General features: G+C 46.8%; 1 protein-coding gene across 5 annotated transcripts; it reads right to left on the bottom strand.

Annotated features, from left to right (window-relative positions):
- Positions 1-1198: 1198 nt before the first annotated feature.
- Positions 1199-13085, bottom strand: LSM14B (LSM family member 14B). Of its 5 annotated transcripts, none has more exons than XM_051803477.1 (10): positions 12880-13084; positions 8473-8636; positions 7986-8121; positions 7412-7528; positions 5444-5614; positions 5240-5317; positions 4057-4218; positions 3737-3890; positions 2855-3034; positions 1199-2495 (listed from the first exon to the last, which is right to left on the bottom strand). In XM_051803477.1, the coding sequence occupies exons 1-9, from the start codon at positions 12998-13000 to the stop codon at positions 2863-2865; spliced, it is 1275 nt and encodes a 424-aa protein (XP_051659437.1). In that variant the 5' UTR covers positions 13001-13084; the 3' UTR covers positions 1199-2495; positions 2855-2862. The 5 variants fall into 5 exon arrangements, with proteins under 5 accessions (XP_051659437.1, XP_051659435.1, XP_051659440.1 ...); XM_051803475.1 differs by having other exon boundaries at positions 5240-5320; positions 12880-13083; XM_051803480.1 differs by lacking the exon at positions 12880-13084 and adding an exon at positions 12453-12674 and having other exon boundaries at positions 5240-5320.
- Between the last annotated feature and the right edge of the window lie 4276 nt (positions 13086-17361).

The following is a 17361-nucleotide window of genomic DNA, read 5'->3' as shown; positions in this document are numbered from 1 at the left end:
GCACTGAAACCACATTGCTCTTGAGGCAGGATCTGTTCTGCAGCTCAAGGACTGGAGGAGCCCAAGGCAGCAAACACAAACCTGCAGCAGCACTCACACAATCCCTGGGCTCTCACACCACTGAGCTGTTTACAGAGAGAGGCTGCAGAGCAAAGTGTGGGCAGAGGATCCCGCAGGAGTCAAGGACAGGGAAGCAGCAGCCCCACTACTGCTCAGGGAAGTGTTAGACCACATCAGCTGGAGAAAGTGAGATGCTGGAATACTGTGTCACTTTGTTCATCAGCCCTTGGACTGGAACTTTGAAGTTAAAAAAGCTGCATTTGGTTCCTTGTACGAGTCACCACAATCATTCCTCTCATTGGGAATCCTCCCTGGGGAAGCCCACAGGGCTGCAGCCCAGCCCACAGGGCTGCAGCGGAGCCCCCAGAGCAGCCTTCAACAGGGATGAGTGCTGCTGGGGAGAAAGGCTCAGGGGTAACAAGCCCTGGGGCTGAGCCACAGCAACCCGTTCCCTCACTGCTCCCAGACATCAGGACACTGGGTTCAGAGGCTGGAACACATCCATCCATAGGACACAAACTTCAGCAATGTCAGTAACAGTGACGTGTCTTACGCCTGGGATCTGAGGCTTTCCTGTGGAAACAAGGGAATTGCTGCCATTCAAATAAAAAGGCACAGTTACGTGGTGATTACACAGGAGCAATGATGATTTCTCAGTTTGCCTCAGCCACCTCTGGCAGGGCAATGGACTGGCAGCACAATTCCATCTCCACACTTGGAGCCACACTGGCTGCTTCAGCAGCAGAGAAAGCAGAGGCTCTCAGCAGCTCCAGAGCCCCTTCAGCACCCCTTGTTTCACAGCTGAGCCCAGGTCCTGCAGCAGCAGCACTGCACTTGCAGCAGGCTCCAGGTGAGCCCCAGCAGCCCAGGGACTCATCTCCACACAGGCTGGGGTAACAGAACCCTCATTAAGCTGATCCCCCAGCACAGGAACCAGGGCAACATTAACAAGGAGCAGTGCCTGGATTTGGGTGTTTTGAGCCCTTTTCCAGTGCTGTGTAGCACTTCCCAGGCTTGCCAGAGCTCTGCAGCCAGGTTTTCTCCAGCTTGGCACAGAGCCCCAAGGACAGGCACCCGGCAAGTTACCGGAGGGAGTGATGTTACTGAGCTATGCACAGAACAGAGGTGGAGGGAAACATTAAACATTTACATGTTTATTATAATTACAATTTACATTACTCCAAAGAGCAGCCCCACTGCTATGTTCTAATTCTTAGCAATAAAGTCCTACAAAAATAAATCCAAGCTTTTACAGTAACCTAGGTCAATGCATAACTAAAAAACTCGAGCTATGTAAGGGGTTCAGTCATCAAGGTGCTTTTTCAACAAAATTCCCTACCAACCAAAAACGGGACACATGCCTATAGCAATTTAACCCACTTATTCATGCAAACAAAGGTAAGCCCTCCCTCCCAGCCCTCTCCCCACATACAGATTTTTAAAAACAAAAGAAAAAACAACTAAACTATTTACAGTATGGGGGTATAGAGGAAAGAAATTAAACATGCCCATCTGTTAAGCTTCATTATAATGGACTTCCATCCCTAGCTGAATGAAAACATTCCAAAGTGTTCCACCACAGTCTACTAGAGTACAGAGAACTGTTTGCATTTGGTGCTGCCTCCAGCGAGGTACAAACCGAGGCAACAGGTCAGAGCTTTGGGTCTCCACTGCCAAAAACTCTGCACTGAGCACACGAGGGGACACTCACTGCTCCCGTCCCACACGCTATCCCCATGCTCCATCCAGGAGCTCCAAGCCCCCGAGGCATTCCCAACCCCCTTCAGGCTCGAGGGAAAGCCTCGGTTCTGCAGTACCTCCAGCCCAGCACCAGCTCACAAACAGCTGTACAGTCAGTTACACTACTACATGATCAACACTCCAGTATTCCCAAGTGACAATATACACAACTCCTCAGCACCAGGAATCCATTCCTTCAGATACCAAGTGCTGCTTCACACCTGCTGCCAAGAACTGTGAGACCAGCAGCACCAAAGAATTCATTTGGTTACTCAGAACAAAACGAATTGTAGCTGGTTTATTTTGAGTGAGCTTTGGTTCCGTGTTAAAACAACATGATTTATCTTCTCCAGGGTTCAGAAAAGGAGTCTGACTTTGAGCTTAGACTACAGCAGCCTTTGAGAGACCCAGAAAGAAGAACTGTGTAAGTTAGTCTGCACTTAAAAAATACACACACACACAAAAAAAAAAGACACCCTGAAGAAGGTACCCCTGAACACATTCCCTCTTCCAAAGAATATTCCAGCTGACTGTTGCTGGTCCAAAAATAAGTCCAGAATATAAGCAGTAGTACATGAAGTTCTGTCACTTGAGCTGAGACAGTAAACAATATGAACCATTTTCCCACGTTAGTGCAGCAGTTGGTTGTTTTCTTTCTATGTACAGTTTCACCCTCTCAGGAGAGATGTTCAAACCTATTTGGAAAAGAGGTAGAATTAGATTTGATATCATGGAGATCATCTCCCAAGAGAAATAAAAGCAGCAAAACTCACACCCCTGTATCAAATGAAATGCTTAGCTAGAAAGGATCAGCTCAAGCAGCTCCTGCTTTCTCAGACAGGTGAGCCCAAGAAATCAACAGCACAATCAGCATGTTAAACACCAGGTTAAATCACTCCTATCCTCCTCAGAAAGATCAATCAGATCCAGTAAGGAACAATTCTTGATATATCCATGAGACTGGAGAGCAAAAGAGGCTGCACAGACAGTTCAGGTAAGGAATAAGAGACAAACCTGGCTCAGAGACAGTATTTACTCTTGCTAGAGCACTTGCCTCTGAAGTTACACTCTGCCAGTACCAGCTCTGTGAGTGGTTTGGTTTCTCCTCGCTGCTCCACTCCCCCTTCCACCTCGAAATCCACCTCGAAAGCTGCGGCCACGAAGGAACCGTCCAGACACTCCGAACGTCTCTGTATTGAGCTTCCTTTCCTCAGCCCACGTGGTGCGCCTGGAACTGAACAAGGCTGTGTTCAGGTTCAACACAAACATTCAAGAGCCACCAGCTCACTTAGCCAGGAAGCCTCAACTCCCCAGTTTCGTTGAGCTGAGTTGCAACAAGAGCCAGCTGCAGCGCACACATTCAAGCCCTCTGCAGAAACACTGCCAAGGGAATCCCTCATGCTGACACTGAAGGGATGTCTGACTTCTCCAGGCACTTGATAACATCAGTGTCAGCAGTGAAAGCTGAAGCTTTTCCCTTCATATTCCCAACATTTAACTTAATGCATTTCCACAGCCAGACCTGACCTCCTCCCTGCCCCAGCTCCAGGCTTAGCTCACTCCTGTCTGCCAGCTGCACCTTCAGCACAGCATGACCCTGATGCCTCCTCTCCCACGAACCAGATAAGGAATTTGTTTAAAATCAATGGGTTCAAAGTCAGTACTGGGAAACAAAACTGGAAATTCCTGTATCATCGTTTAGGCAAGTGCATCATTATGAGCTGAAACGCTTTTTGTTTGATCCCACTGCATGAAGGCTGGTTAGGATTACTTGTGAGCCACCAAATGCACGGCAATACTCCCTTTTAAATCCTGTTTTGCTGAATTTCTTGCATTCTGAAAATTTTAAACACTTTTAAACCATGTCATATAGATTATGTTTAGAATTTTATGCCTAAAATTCCATTTAAAAACCAAGCCTTTAGAAAACACTCACCTCGATTTCAGTTCTGAAGAAATGTTGTCAAAGAAAGACTTGGATTTATCATAATAGCAGTTGGGCCCCAGCAGATCCTCCTCTGCATTACCATCATTGTTTTGGGTTGCCACTCCAGGGTCCCCTTTTTCTTCCCCCGTCTCTGCTTTGTCATCTGAAGATAATGAAATGTATTACACTTCCTTGAGGCACACTGCAGAGCCATCTGTTCTCTTGCTCCCTCAAACAAGATTTGAGATGTAATCATGCAGTTTCTCAGAATGAGTTTGTCTATGCAGTGTTTACTATCTCAGCAATTCATATTTAATGAAGACACAAACCTTTAAAGTTTAGTTTCTTCTTGAATTCTTTATCAAGTTCCTCTCTGTTGAATTGTGCATTTGCACTTTCAAAGTCAAAGTCACCTTCAAACTTTATTGTATTTTCCTTCACAGTAGTTGGTCTGTTTTGTCCTCTAGAACGGTTTCTGGTTCTCCTGTTTCCTGAAAGCAGGAGAGTTTAAACACTGGGTAACGCACAGGGAGGTTACATGACTTGCTCAAGACCAGAGGAAACCAGGGATAGAACTCAGGAGTTTCTGGCTTCCAGTCCTGTGGTTAGGCCACACCTCTTTGAAAGCAACTTCTGAATTTGGCTGTAGAAGACATATTACAGCAACACTTTAACTTTCTGAGCAGCATTCCTGGATGTCAGTCTTACCATTAAGACAGAGTGCACCTGACTCTCCTTCCAGAGCGCAGAGAGGAAGTCAGAACAGCTATTACAGCAGGAAAATCTGAGGGAAGTGGGGAAAACTATCTTTCCTGTCTGCCTTTCACCTGCAAGCACAGCACTGTAACCACCCTACAGACTTGTTACGATGGCAAAAAGGAGGAGCTTTCAGAAAATCCACCCAAGGCTCATCTACCCATAAAGGGAGCTTGTACTTCATATTGTACTTCTGGTTTCCAACTGAAACACTATCCACTCCTTTTAGGAAAAGCTATAAACTGTTCTACACACAAATTAGTTTGAAGACCTGAGAGTCTGAAGTTTTGTTTCCTGTCTTCTCTCATTTTGCTTGGGCAGAAACATCTCCTTGAATTTCACTTTCTTCTGACCTGTGCTTAAACTGCCATTGTGAGATAAGATCTCTGCTCTATGGAAGTGAGAGCTCCATAGTTCCTCTCTGTTATAAAAACTCCAGAAAGTCTTAAACAAGACTGGCCTTTCCAGTAAAAATACTTGAGGTTTCAGAGAAATCCAGTTGCTGCTGCCAACTCACAGCATCGATTTTTACAACATAACTTCAGTTTTCTAGAAAGACCGCTAGAATTCCGTCCCTGAAACACTCTGAACTTCTGAACACTCCAGAACTAGTTTTGTTAAGGAAGCATCTCTGGATACCCAAAGCCTTATCAAGCTTTATTTTGCTCTCAGTCTTCTGTCAGATAATCCTTCCCTGAAGTTACCACCACTTGCCTTTAGATGATAACATGACTGTTCAGTGTCAGCTTAACCTACCCGATCTTCTCCTTTGAGGTCTTCTGTTCTCATCATTCACCTGTCCTTGGGTTTGCACAGGTGTTGCCTGAACTGTATCTACTAAACAAGAAGGATAAACTTAATAAAGGAGCAGGAGAACAAACCCAAAGCAGCTCGGTCCTGCAGTGCACCCCTGCAGGATGCCACGATCCAGCCCTCAGAGCTGAGGTGGTGCTCACGTACCGCTCGCCTTGCTGTTGGCCGGCGGAACCTGCCGGGCACCGCGCGGAATCCCCGGAGTCACCTTCACTGGGGGCAGCTTTGGGGAATTCACACTGTCCACTGGGCCGGTCTGAACAGCCTGTTCCACCATGGGGCTTTTGCGGACTGGGTGAACAGAAGGAAAGCCAGCACCTGGAAAAAATCCCAGTGACTAAGTGCCTCTTGGAAAACGTGCCAACACCACTCAAACCCTGCCCACTTCTATGGAGAAACAGTTTGGTCAAGAATTACTCAAAGCCTTGAGTGTGAATCATTACAGGCTAAGTTTCAGTGCCACATACTCTAGGTAAGGCACCACTGCCACACAAGTCATGGCTCTCAAATCCAGAGCCTTAGTACCAGGAAATCTACCCCTTTATTTCTTAAACCAAGTTAGACAAACATCAGATAACCAAGCCAGGTCAGTCTCTCAGACAGTTTATACCAAAATATAATTTCTAGGTGTATCCTTGGTTATGCAGGATTGTACTTTATATGATAACAGTTACATCTGAAACAAAAAGCCATCATTTTGAAACTGTTCAAGCAAGTTCCCCACTTTGTCAAAAAAGTCTTGCAGCAAACACTTAAGCACCTCAGCTATATCCCCTTTTGTAAGCTGCTTTTAGAGGTTCTTCAAATTCATTGCTTATTGTTAGAGCTTTCAGACAAAGAAAACCTGAAACCAGACCAGGATCTCAAAGTTACCCTTTTAAATTCCTTCTTGGTCAAGGCCAAAGTGTTACCAAGACTTCTGTTGCTCTTCCATCCAGGCTTATTTATTCACACTACAAAACATGTAAATACTTTTCATGGTTTGGTATACCTTACACCAATTATATTAAAAAGTGACAGTCTTCAGTACTCAGAAGAAACACTGCATTCTAGGTTTAATTAGAAGGTTTGGAGTACTACAGGTTTATGTAATTATGCATAAGAACCGCTTGGAAGCAAAGTTTAACTGAATATATTAAAAGAGCAAGAAAAGTGAAAAGCTGAAGAGTACACACAAACCAAGCCACTGACACTTCTGGGTCACCCAAGTCCACATGAGATATACCCAGTAGGTTACATCATGCAGGTTCCCAGTTAATGTACACCTGGAAAACTTGCAAGGAAGACAGACATATCCTAAGGATTATTCAGCAGGAAAAAGCTGGTGTGCAAGTTTAACATGACAAAGTTTCAAAGTTTAGCCAGAATACTGAGAAACGGATAGATGGCCAAAACCAGAGAGCGAGTAAAAAGCTTCATGCCAACACAAGCATACATGCTTAAGCTAAAAACAGATGAAACTAATTACCATGTTTAAATGCAGGCTGCACCTGGTCTCTCTGCTCTGAGGATGGTCAGTCTAGTATCTCTACTCAGCCTCCTTTAAATGTTTTACACACAGATGCAAGCACCCAGAACTGTTATCTCAGCTACCCAGGACTCAGGAATTGCTTACTGTTAGTCATGCTTTACTAAGTAGGAGTGCGGACAAGGTACAACACCCCATCATGCAGGAAATCTATCCTGATGTTTCCTCAGTCACAGAAACACTCCTAAATTTTCAAACCACCTGGGTCTCTAACCACAAGACCACCCACAATTTAAGCAGTGTGCTTGTCTTTCCAGGAAAGGTTAATTCATTCCTCACCCAATCCCTATGGTGACATGTTCCTGGACAGGATGCAGCACACTAACATCACTAAACTTCACCCCTCTCCTGATACTTACACAAGAGGATCCACTGCCATGGATTTTTCCTTTCTCCTGTCTCTCTAATTGGTAATTCTAGGACAGGAGGAGTAATATTTCATGTAATGGAAGGCAAAAAAAGCTGAGAACTAGTTCTACTGGCATTACCCATATAAGCACCATCATTCTAGGAGGGGTTAACAAGAACAGTGTTTGCAAGTGCCATGCAGTTCTTCCAAATATTTGGAGTCCTCAAACTGCTGTTACCCTTGGAAGAGAGCTGATGGGGCTCTGAAGACATGTCAGGCTCTGAAACAGGTTGTGGAGACGGAGAAGAACTAGGGCTGGAAGCAGCTGCTGATGCTGGAGGGCTTACCAATTTCTCTGAAGAGATAGAGGGAAGAAGAGAGAGCAAAGATATATGGATAAGATACTAGGTAGTGAAACATCTGAAGGACTTGGAAAGAGGTACAAGAATCTCTAGAACAGCACCAGAGCAGTTTATTTACAGTCCTCTCTGGGAATACAAGTTCTTTTTACATGTGATGCACATGTAAGGTGTGTCAGATTAAAAATGAACTGGCCTCAACTGTTAGGTATTCACATTACTTTCAGAAAGAAACTTGAGCTATTTATTTTGTTTCTTTCCTGTGCATGTGTGTGTGTGTGTGCACGTGTAAGTGAAACACAGGCCTCCTTGTAGTACAATCATTGCACAAAGTTAACTACTTATTCACAGCCTGACACTTGGCAAGGAGTAGGGTATTGGTCACTGTTGTTTTCACAGTAGGTGCATTACAAGGACTGAACCTTTATTCTAGCAAGTAAAGTTGTTACTTACCTAAACCTAAGGAAGCTGCATACTGCTGGCTAAGCAAAGAGGTGGCAGCAAGCTGGCTGTAAGGTGGCATACCTCTAAACGGGCTGTAAGGCACATGTGGCTGAAAGGATGATGTAGAGGCAGAGCCCAGTGAAGACTGTAACAAGACAAAGTACATTTCCATTTACAGTGTCCAGAAGTCAACTTGCTTTGGCAGTGATTCTCTACTTCACGTACAGCAATACTAAAGCTTAAGCAAATGCTCAGAAGGGTTAGTTTACCTCTTTATGATTTTCCTGCATTCTCAGCTAGTTCTGGCTTTTGTTGACTGAAGTCTTTAATGCTGCTGCTATTTTAAACATTATAACAAAATTCAGGATGCTTCAAACAATCTGAAGATTCCTGGAGACACTGACTGGCCTTCATTTTTATAAGTTTTCACCAAAATCCAGTCCTCCAACACCAATGTTTTATCACAGCTTTATAGCAACGCTTTGGGCTAACTTACTTGGACAATGGCAGGATCTTGTGGCAGAGTATGTTGAGCTTTTGGAGGTTCACAGACAGTGATGTCTTTGATGTCACTTCCTCGAAAAATAATGTATTCATAGATTTCTTCTCTCGGAGGAGCCGGTCTGTCTGTGGGCCGGTCCTCGGTACCGAAGGATCGCACTGGAGCATTGGGAAATGACCGTTAGTGCAGGGTTACCACTGCAGCACCGAGCAAGTTAAGATTTATGCAATTAAAAAGTACTCCTGTAACACTTGCCAAGTGTAAAAACAACAACAACAGAGGTTACCTCCAGAACCCTGAATCTCCCTCTCGCACATCTGTTCCCTCAAATGCCAACTTTTTCAGCAGTCTGCATAAACAGTTTTGTTTATATCAAGCTGTGAAGGTAAAGACCGTAGACCAGCTGGAGTGAAGAATCCTACTCCACACCCAAGGACTCACTCACAGTGCTGTACTGCCATACTCCCCTTCCCTCCCCAGCACCTGTCTCATGCAGGCATTCAGCTCCAGACAACTGCAACACACTAGGGGAGAGGCCCCTAAAGCAGCAGGGGGAAATCTTAGAAGGCTTCAGAGCTCAAATTTGCGCCTTTGTTTTCATATATTTATTATGCAGATAAAGTTTTATCAATGATAACTTCCTATTAAAATTTCCTCTCTACTCCATGTCACCATTTTTATGATTAATATGACTATAAAGCAAGTTTTTAGTGATAAACCTAAAACCTCAGTGCCTGGGGAGGCTTTACTGAGTCCCAGCTATCAGGACACTTGAGCAGGCAGTAACCAATGATGTTACACCTCAGAGTGGAAAGAAGGCTTCAGCTGACTGTGGCAGCTACCAGGTAAAAACATAAATTAATTTGAGCCATTAATGGTGAAGAAGTCAGACTGATTTACTGGACTGTTGGCGCAGGAAAGTACATGGTATAGTTGTATTAAACACCGACATGTGAAAGCTTGAAACTTCAGCCCCAAGTTACAGAAGCTCACCCAGTTCACTAGTCTAGCTGCTTTGTCTTCATGAGGCCTTGCCAGTTTGGATAAACACCAGCACATATTGGTTTATGCACATTGTCTGCCAATGGAAGAATTCTGCACTGGAGTTCCATCAATTGCTTCTAACAGGTTACCACAGAAATACTGAAACCTCTCTGCCAGGACACGCCACAATTCCTGCAGTACCTTTACAAATTCCATCCTTAAAAGACCTTTCACAAGCACCTGCCATGGCACAGTCTGTGGTGACATGCCAGCCAGCTGCCACTCCCAGTGCACAGCTGGAATGATACAAGTACAGACAGCCCTGCCATGTGGATGACAGGGGACACCACAGCTTCCCTGGAAAAAGGGCACTAAAAGTGGATCCACTGAACCCCAGTGTGCTGAGCATCCCTGGCACACCATACTGCTACTAACTTACTAGGAGTGTTGGCACTTGTAGGCAGGGATTCTCAAGAGTCCTGTTCTGAGATGAGCAGCTGTATCCAGGTGGTACATCCACCCAAGTAGCAGTTAGTGCTGCAAGTGCTTTTCACCCCTCTTAGTACGTAGGTGAGCTCCCAAGGAGCAGGTCAGTGCCAGACTGTCCCTACCACACTGCACAGCACCTCAGCTGGCACCTAACAGGAAGGGCATCTTCCCTGGTGCAAGGACAAGCTGTCATTCACTTCCTTTGAATGGCCATCTTCCACGAATTCCTAGGGTAAATAACCTCTCCAAGTTATTTTAGATCTCCAGCTGTTGTTTGATCATATTACTGCTGTAACCCAGTCAACTAGAAGCAGATTATAAACTGAAATAAATGCTTGTGGCCTTTTGGACATGAACTGTACCACTGACACCCCGGCTCAAGATCAGATTATTACAGCACACAGTTCACGGCAAGACATGCTAAGGGTATCCAGGGACTACTGCAGCATCCCAGGGCAAACTTGGAAAGCACCACAATCAGCCCATCAACTTCCACATGAACAAACACATGACCTGCAAAGCCCAAGGCTCTCCAAGCAGCCTCTGACTTGGCTGGTCCCAAGGTTTCTAACTAAAAAGGTGGAAAACCATGTCCTCGTTGTAGACAAAACAGCATTGAGGGCATGTGAGAGAGCTGTAGGAGTTGAACTTGCCTGTCCCTGCACCTGAAATGTTTAACTGTTTCTGGGACAGCACAAAGTGCAGCTTTGTGCAGCTTAAGTTCCTGCAGAGGTGGGAAGGGCTGTCTCCCACGGAGTTAGTGACTATTGCTTACAGATGAGCAGGAAATCAATCCCACACCACTGCAGCTCGTATTTTACAATGCAGTTACTACTCATGTAGGGGCTGTTGAGCTAGACCTCTGAAGGGGCAAGAAGCATAACAAGAGTGACTGGATGTCTGGAAAGCAGAGCTTACGTGGATATTTCTTGCTCAAACAGTCCAATTTCTTCAGACTTCTACAGGAGGGGGAGGAAGTTTCTGGTGTTCACTGCTGACAGGACAATAATGGGCCTAAGCTTCCTTTGTTTGCAATTTAAGTTCAGAATCTAACAAGGCAGATGACTTTCTGGTAGTGATTAATTAACACGTGGAATCTCCAGCATTTAAGATACTGTGCATGTGTTAAGATTTAACAAATATAAATCAATAGAAGTTAGCCTGCCTTTGAGTGAGGAGCTAAACCAGATTCCTTCCTGAGGTCTCTTTCAACCTACATTTTTCTCTATGTCACTGGAATGATAGAAGTCAAGACAGTGGCACTTATGTCACACACTGAAGCTGTTTAAGCCTTAAGCAATTGCACCCAGGGCTTAAGAACAATTTACTTTACTTTAACTGCATGTCAGTAATTCATGGCTCTTCTAACCCTTCAGAGTTTTAAACCACTGTCCCCCACCCCCCAGGGCTGATACTGCTGTTCCCAAATTCAACACTGTTGCTGCGTTCATAATTCTGACCCTAATTTTGGTACAGAGCCTCTAAATTTGAAAAACCCCTCTGAGCTAAAATGAAAAGCAGGGTTTGTGCTGTGAAGTTCATAGAGCAGTACTTCAAGTGGGGACAAATTATATTCTCCATCTATCATAAGAACTACTTCTTAGGCATTCCAGTTCATCAAAAACTGAACACTAAGAAACCAATAAATACAAGAACTGCCAGAAATCTTATCCAGAGCACGCACTTACATCACAAAGCGCTTTAATCACACATGCTTTTGAAACATACCACTTCAGCTCTGAAGTAGCAAGTGCTCTGTGTAAGGCAGAACTATGTGAGGAACCATTTCTACTTGCTGCTGGGTCAAGGTGAAGACCTTCCTGCACGTACAGGAAAGGAACTGCATCCTTCCAGCAACCTCTGAAGTACTTTGAGCAAAGCACTAACATAAACAGCTCCATTTGTACAGTTAAATAAACAGCTGCACTCCTAGAGCAAAAGCAAACTTGAGAAAGCTCACGTTTTTAATTTCAGAATACACTCTAATAGGTGTCAAATAGTGCCTAACATCACATAAACATCATTATACAGGATAAACAGTGCGACAGAGGCTGCCTTGAGGGTAGTTGTGAATCTGGCAAGTCAGTGTCTCCTGCCACCAAGTAGCCTTTCAAAACAAAAGGTGTTTGTTTTGTGGACAACCCGGATGGGTGGTTGAAGGCAATGAAGAACGCGTGAACTTCCCGGCACAAGGAAGGACAAAACTCAGGGAAAGAAAGGGCTGATGCACGTTAGCTGGAGAAGCCAAGCTGGACATGAAAAGCAGCGCAGAAATAAGATCATGTCTGAGAGACTGAACAAGACAAGACAGGTTTTGCTGAGAGGAAAGATGGGAGTTCCCAGCACAGGTGACGACTGGATCCAAATGACACCACTTAAGGAGAAGATAAAGATCAGTATTTCTACAGGGAAACAAGATGCAAAGCCCCGATGAGGAGCCTGCAAGGTCGGCAGGGCCAGACCCATGTGCGGGTGCCCCGCAGCGCTCCCACTCTCCTCACCTGAGCAGAGTCCAGCTATCGATCACGGCACGAACAAAGACACATCCACACCAACTCCGCTCTCCCCAGCGCCGGCCTGGGCCCTGCTGGAGCCGAGCCCCGACATTACAGCCAGGCACGGCGGAGCCGAGCCCCGCACGGCGACAGGGAGCGTCCCCTCCCCGGCCCCGACAATGGCACGGGGAGCCGGCGCTGCGGGCAGCGTTTTCCCCGGGAACCCCCCGTGCGAGGCGAGCACCCCGGGCCCTGCCCGCCCCTCTGCCGCGGCCCCTGCCAGTGCTGACTCACGGGGAGCAGCAGCGCCGGGGGCTCGGGGCGGGCGGGCCCCGGGCCGCGCTCATTGTTCGGGGCACGGCGGCCCCCGCCGCGTCCCCTCCGCCCGCGCCGGCCTAGGCCCGCCCGCGCCCTCCGCAGGGCCCCGCCTCACCCTTGGCCAGCGCCACGGTGGAGTTCTCGGTGTCGATGGTGTAGAGGATGCCCTCATAGCGGATCTGCGCCTTGGAGATGAGGCTGATCTTGCTGCCGATGTAGGGGGTCCCCGAGCTCATGGCGCCGGCGGGGCCGCGGGGGGTCCCAGGGGCGCGCGGAGCCGCCGCGCCGCCCACGCGCACTGCGGAGCGGGGACCCCGCCGCGCGCGCCTTATATAGGGTGGGGGGAGCCGGGCCGAGGGAGGGCGGAGGGGGCGGGGTGCGCTGCCCGCGCATGCGCCGCCCGCTATTGACCAGACGGGAGAGACGGGGTCAGACGGGGAGGGGCGGGGGAACACCCGGGGCCCGCGTCACGTGACCAGCGCGAGCGAGGGTGCCACGTGCGCTGCGGGGCGGGGCGGGGCCAGAGCGGGGCGGGGCTAGGGCGCGCGCGCGGCGCTTCCCGCGCTGCCGCCGCTGAGGGGAGCGAGGGGAGAGCTGGGATATCGACGGTGAGACACCGACCCTTGCGTGGCACTGGCCGTGTGACACTGCCATTTGTGTGACACTGTCCTTTGTGTCACACTGCCCTTTGTGTCACACTGCCCTTTGTGTCACACTGCCCTTTGTGTGGCACTGCCTGTGTGACACCGACCCTCGTGTGGCACTGCCTGTGTGACACTTCCCTTTGTGTGACACTGCCCGTTGTGTGGCACTGCCTGTGTGACACCGACCCTTGTGTGGCACCGACCCTCGTGTGACACTGCCCATGTGGCACTGCCCCTTGTGTGACACTGCTTGTGTGGCACCGACCCTCGTGTGACATTGCCCATGTGTCACTGACCCTCGGCCCCGTGGCACTGCCCTTTGTGTGACACTGCCCGTGTGGCACTGCCCCTCAACTCGTGTGTCACCATTCTTCACCCCTGTGCCCCTCATTTCTGTGGCGCTGCTCCTCCCTCCTGTGGCACTGCTTCTCACTCCTGTGGCACTGCCCCTCGCCCATGTGTCATTGCCCCTCGCCCGTGTGTCGCTGACCCTCACTCCTGTGGCACTGCCCCTCGCGTGTGTGTTACTGCCACTAATATGGCACTGCCCATGTGGCACTGCCTCTCACTTGTGTGTCATTGCCTCTTGCTCCTGTGGCACTGTCCCTCACTTGTGTGGCACTGTCCCTCATGTGTCACTGCCCCTCACTTGTGTGGCAGAGCTGCTGTCACATAACCCATGGAGTGGGGATCATCCCTTCCCCTGACAGAACAACCACGGCTGCCTCTGTTCGAGCCCCTTCTCCCTCCGGTGCTGTGGCAGCCTCAGGACCCGGTTGGCACTGGCAGAGCCCCGGGTGCCACCAGGCCCTGCCCTGTGCGGGTCACACCGTGCCTTTGTCCGGCTGTTCCTGGTGCAGGTCACCCTGGCGCAGTCACTCATGGCCAGGCCGCAGCTGGAGCGTGGACCGCTCGGCGCGGTGTCCCCAGGGAGCCATCGTGCTCCCCAGCCATCTGCGGGTCAATGAGAGACAACCGGCAGCATCTGGCAGACATGGTCACAGGAGGTGAAATCACTCACCAGCGCCAGGGTGGATGGGGATCAGGCGGGGCGGCTGCCTTTGGGGCAGCAGGTCAGAGTGCACAAATCTCACTAATTTGTGTGACGCAAATGAATAAGATTCAAACCCAGCGGCCGCAGACAATACAGCGGAGCCATTGTCTGAGTGCAGGGAGGTTCGCTGGAGCTGCAGGCGCCCATGCCTTGGTTACATGTCTTCCATCAGCGATACAACAGCGACATGGGAGATGCAGTCCACAGGTTTATCCGCATGTCAGGACGACCTGCTTCCCTGCACACCACGGCTCGGAGAGCTGTTCTCCCAGTGCCCCAAGCTGTCTGCCCTGTGACCTTTTGTGTTTTATGGTGTTACTCTTCATGCTGTTTGTACAACCTGGAGAGCAGATCTCCCTGCCTGAACAGGGCAGACACCTTCCTTTCCACTCTCTCTTAAAGACACATGTGTGCAGTCTTTTTCTTGTTAAATTGTCACTGTTCTAACGTAGAGTTGCTAAAAAAAATATAAAGGAAATAATCTATATGTATTAATTGAGCAAGCAGTAGTTTTTGACTAAGAAAGCCAGCCTTTAAAGTCAATCATTTTAGATTTTTAGCTCAGCCTTAAGTATAACCTACACAGGAAAAGAAGAGATTCCTTTTCTACTGCAGTAAACAGTGCCCTTTAGCGGGCAAATTACTGCTTAGAAACTTCCTTGATGAAAAACTCATCTAGTTCCCCTGTATGAGGAGTGTCTAGTTTAAAAATGTGGAAAAGTTCAGATAGAGAAGAAATAGGGCAAGAAATAATAAAATGTTCGAGATAGCCAGAATAATTATTTATAATGAGCAAAATGATGCCAGTATAGGCAATACAACCAAAGGAAGAGAAGCAGTACTCCCTCTTTTGGTTTATAACCTCCAACTCCACAGTATGTCTAATTTGATGTTTCTTATTTCCACTCTTAAAATATTTTTTAGAAACAGTAAATGAGACTCTGGGTTTTGCAGTTCAATTAATTTTTTCTTTATGCAAATCAAAATATCACTGGTTCATAAGTACCTCTAGTCTCAGAATTTTGCTATTTATTCAAAAAAAGCTCTGACGGTTGTTTTATCCTTTCATTTTTTTTTCCTTCAATACCAGAAAGGAGGAAGGGACAACCACATGTACTGATACAGTGGTGTGGGTCCAGCAGGAAAGCTAATTAAACCAGTGTGGAAAAAGAAAACTATACCAAAGTGGCATGACCTATACACTGGTAAGGAGAGATATACAAACATACAGAATTTTAGTTATAATCATCATGGTCATAAATCAAACTGCTTGTGGAAGATACTCTTATTGTAATGAATTTCCTCAATATCTTTTGTTTGACAACAGTCAGAGATAACAAGTGATCAGCAAGAAGAAATACGACACTTGACATTTTAAATGCCCTGTTAGTGTTATTTATTCGGCTAAAAAATGCAGTTCTTCATCCACTAAGTGTTGAAAGGAGGAAGGAAAGAGCATCTCTCACTGTGTAAATTCATGACAAGTGTGTGATCCTGGGCATCCTTCATATGAAAAGGGAATATTTGGTTTCATATGGAGAAGCTGACTGCAGTTCATCATGGCACTAGGAAGAAACCTGGTGGAGAGACTCCTCGTGATCACAGCAGACATAGGATTCACAAAACAGCAATCTGGACTACAGGGAACTGTGGTTTTTGGAGACTGGAGGTAGGGTACAGTAAATGTAACCACATGGTTAATTCATTTACAGAAAAACCTGTGTTGCCAGAACTAAGGAGGCTCCCGTGGCAGCTGGAAAGCAACTGTGGTGTTTTGGAGAGTCACCCACCCATATATATATATACAATATATATATATATATAATGATATTTCACAGCAGTTAAAAGAGAAACCTGTGACTTGAAGCACTGATGGAAATTTATGGGGTGCACGAGGGTGAGAGAGGAAATGTGGGGTGGCTGGTTGCTACATCCATGGCAACGTGAGCTGAACTGACTCTGGCAGAGTTAATGACAGAAACCAGCTGTTGGCAGGACACCTCTAACAAGCCCCAACTGCTGGAAGAAGGGAGCCAGGCTGCTGAAGCATCACCTTTTTCACGAGGGGACAGTGAGATATGTTTGCAGTTGGTGGTGAAGGAGAGAAAAGAAACAAGCATGGAAAATGGAGGAAGTTAAAGTGGAACAGAGATTCGAGCTGGGGTACGGCAAACAAAACAAATGATACAAAGGAAGGGAGAAATGAGAGAGCCCTAGAGGGAGAAAAAGTTAGAAACAGAGCAGCAGTTTCAAAGAAAAATTGTGGTAGCTGCGGGAAGGAAGGGAAGGTCACCAAGTACAGAACACAGTTTCTGTAGTAGTGTGGGAAATGGGTAGTAGAAAAGAGACCAGGAATGAAGGAGGGACTAGAACAAGGTGGAGAAACTGAAAAAATTCAGGAAAGATGAGAAGAAAAAAAAAAATCCACCCTTGTAAGGGTTTTTTATTCTAAATAAAGAAATGTAGAGGAACTAGAATAAAGAAAAAGGCATGTAAAATAAACTGAAGGAAACTAAAATAAAGGGAAGAGAGAGGGAAGGTGAATGGAATAAGGGAAAGAAAAAATGGAAATATGAAGAAATAGAAAAAATAGAAAACTTGGTAATCTTCATTTAGACAATGTGGGGTTAATACAATTAGTTTCTATATTTCCCAACAGTTTAAGAAAAAGTGATACAATGATGTATGTAGGAAATAGTGTTTCATCACGTTAATTTGTCTTACATCTCAGCAAAAGGGGCCTCTCTTCTGAAAAAAAAAATCCATCAAACAATAGGTGTTGGGGTTTCTTTATTTCATAAATAAATACAGAGACTGTAATAGCTGTAATGCTGATCTGTCCTCTCTCCCCTTCCTCTCTTTCTCTTTTTCTCAGTTTTGAGTCTACGCCTCAAGCACT

The sequence above is a fragment of the Manacus candei genome, unplaced genomic scaffold (assembly GCF_025592945.1).
Source record: "Manacus candei isolate 608988 ecotype Guabito, Panama unplaced genomic scaffold, ASM2559294v1 h1tg000057l, whole genome shotgun sequence".
Classification (NCBI taxonomy): Eukaryota; Metazoa; Chordata; class Aves; order Passeriformes; family Pipridae; genus Manacus; species Manacus candei.
This window is presented reverse-complemented; position numbering and strand designations above follow the sequence as displayed.

What these genes read in the sequence shown, in the direction of transcription:
- LSM14B (XM_051803475.1), bottom strand. Translation starts at nt 13,000, where the DNA reads ATGAGCTCGGGGACCCCCTACATCGGCAGCAAGATCAGCCTCATCTCC. An exon ending in TGCAGCTTCCTTAGGTTTAG is followed by an intron (nt 7,529 to 7,985) that starts GTAAGTAACAAC and finishes CTATCTCTTCAG; the next exon opens with AGAAATTGGTAAGCCCTCCA. An exon ending in GGCCAACAGCAAGGCGAGCG is followed by an intron (nt 5,321 to 5,443) that starts GTACGTGAGCAC and finishes CTTCTTGTTTAG; the next exon opens with TAGATACAGTTCAGGCAACA.